The sequence below is a fragment of the Aptenodytes forsteri genome, unplaced genomic scaffold (genome assembly GCF_000699145.1).
Source record: "Aptenodytes forsteri isolate BGI_AS27 unplaced genomic scaffold, ASM69914v1 Scaffold57, whole genome shotgun sequence".
NCBI classification, from domain to species: Eukaryota; Metazoa; Chordata; class Aves; order Sphenisciformes; family Spheniscidae; genus Aptenodytes; species Aptenodytes forsteri.
The window spans coordinates 632,721-634,394 of NW_008796220.1; the positions used below are offsets into that span (position 1 = coordinate 632,721).

Genomic DNA, 1,674 nt, shown 5'->3' on the forward strand with positions numbered 1-1,674 from the left:
ATTCTATGATTCTATGATTCTATGAAAATGTTGCAGAGTTTGCACATTTGGGGGAGACCCTTGAGGAACCTCACTGCCGGTGCACCGGTCAGGGATGGATTCACCCTGAAAACTATTCCCCGTGATGGATTTGATGCCCCGGTATTGTCCATTGTGTCCGTGCCTTGCAGACAGTGTCCAGAGCTTATCAGAAAGGTGCCCAGACTTAATTCCTGCACCTCTGGGGAGCAGCCCTGCTGTCGGCAGCCCCGGCTGGCGCTGGGTCGAGCAGAGCTGTGCCCGGCGGCTCCGCGCGTGCTGGCGGCGGAGTCCCGGCAGCCGGATCTGGGGGAGGGGGAATTGCCCCCGCGTGTCCGGGTTGGTGAAAGCGGCCGGCGAGTGGCGAGGAGAAGCCCACTGGAGCATGGACCTGGCTGCCAGGTGCCTTTGTGAGTGGGACCAGCGGGTCGGGGTGACATTGCACACGCCGGCAAGCAAACAACACCTCTTTGGAGATGGGTTTGCTCAAGCTTCTCCTCCTGCCGCGCCGCTCGTGGCAGGAGTCCCTCTATAAAACCCAGGGCCTCCAAGGTCCCCCACTGTGGCCATCTCAGACCCACTTTGCTCCCGGTGTGCTGAGATCTCTGCTGGTCTCCAGGCATGAGGGTGCTCTGTGCGGTCTTCGCTGTGCTCCTGCTTTTCTCCTTGGCCACCCCAGGTAAGACAGCAACGCATGGCGCGGGCTGACCCCGGAGGCTGGGAGTATGGGTGCCTGTCCCCTTTCCAGCCTTTGTGCCTTGGGGTGGAGGGAGGTGGTTCATCCCACCCAGCTTTGGCAGTGGAGAGCAGCTACCTGCAGCTGGCTCCAGCTGATGATTTACTCAGTCCAGCTCGCACAACTGATTTGGGATGAGGTGAATGCTGCTCTGCAAATGCCTGTCTGTCGTGCTCATGCAAAGGGATCTTGCCAGCCAGCTGCAGTACTGACGAATGTAGAGAGACGACCTTTAAGCATCCAGCGGTCCCCCGGCTCAATGGGGACAGAAAGCATGGGTCCCATCCTATGTGGGTTTAAACCCAAAGGTACCCTGTGCATCAGTACCACCCTGAAGCTAGCAAGGAGATAAATTTTCAGGCTCTGCTCTCCTACGGTGTCTGTTTTCTCTTACAACCCATCTCTCCCTCCCTCCCGTCGCAGGGTACGGGCAGCCTAAGGGCTCTTGTGGCGGATACTGTTCCTACATGTGTGCCAAAAGGGACGAGTGGACTTTCAGCCAGTCCTGCGGGAAGATGTACTGCTGCATCCCCCCACCCAAAAAGGGGAAATAATTGTGGAAGAGTCCAGCCGTGGAGGAAGAGCAGCACTTGCGGTGGGGCTCCCAGCACTGTATTCGCGGTGTGACAGAGACGGTGTTCACAGCTTTGCAGTAAAGATGGGCAGATATGATTTCTGTGTGCTGTGTGGTTCATTCACCTCCCGGGAGGGGAGCGCCAGGAGAGGTTCTGCAGCCAGACCTCCCTGGACCGTGATCACGACACACCTCTGACAGCCCCGGACATTTCTGACAGCCCCAGACCCATGACACCAAAATGACGCACTGGAAGAGAAAAGGCTTTGGGATTTTCCCATTGCTTCAAAGCAGGGTGGTGGCAAAGGCTGGGAGAGGACTGATTGCCTAATATTGTGTCTCCCTC

The 1,674-nt window shown here is 57.6% G+C and overlaps 1 protein-coding gene across 1 annotated transcript; it reads left to right on the forward strand.

Annotated features, from left to right (window-relative positions):
• The first annotated feature begins 639 nt into the window (after nt 1-639).
• On the forward strand, nt 640-1,308 carry LOC109279739 (small basic protein 1-like). The gene is made up of 2 exons (XM_019474569.1): nt 640-697; nt 1,178-1,308. Exons 1-2 carry the CDS (start codon nt 640-642, stop codon nt 1,306-1,308), a joined length of 189 nt encoding a protein of 62 aa, XP_019330114.1.
• The last annotated feature ends 366 nt before the right edge of the window (nt 1,309-1,674 follow it).

Bases quoted from the DNA above. Each gene is read 5' to 3' on its own strand.
- LOC109279739 (XM_019474569.1), top strand. From the start codon at position 640: ATGAGGGTGCTCTGTGCGGTCTTCGCTGTGCTCCTGCTTTTCTCCTTG. The intron at 698-1,177 runs GTAAGACAGCAA...CTCCCGTCGCAG, and splicing joins TTTCTCCTTGGCCACCCCAG to GGTACGGGCAGCCTAAGGGC.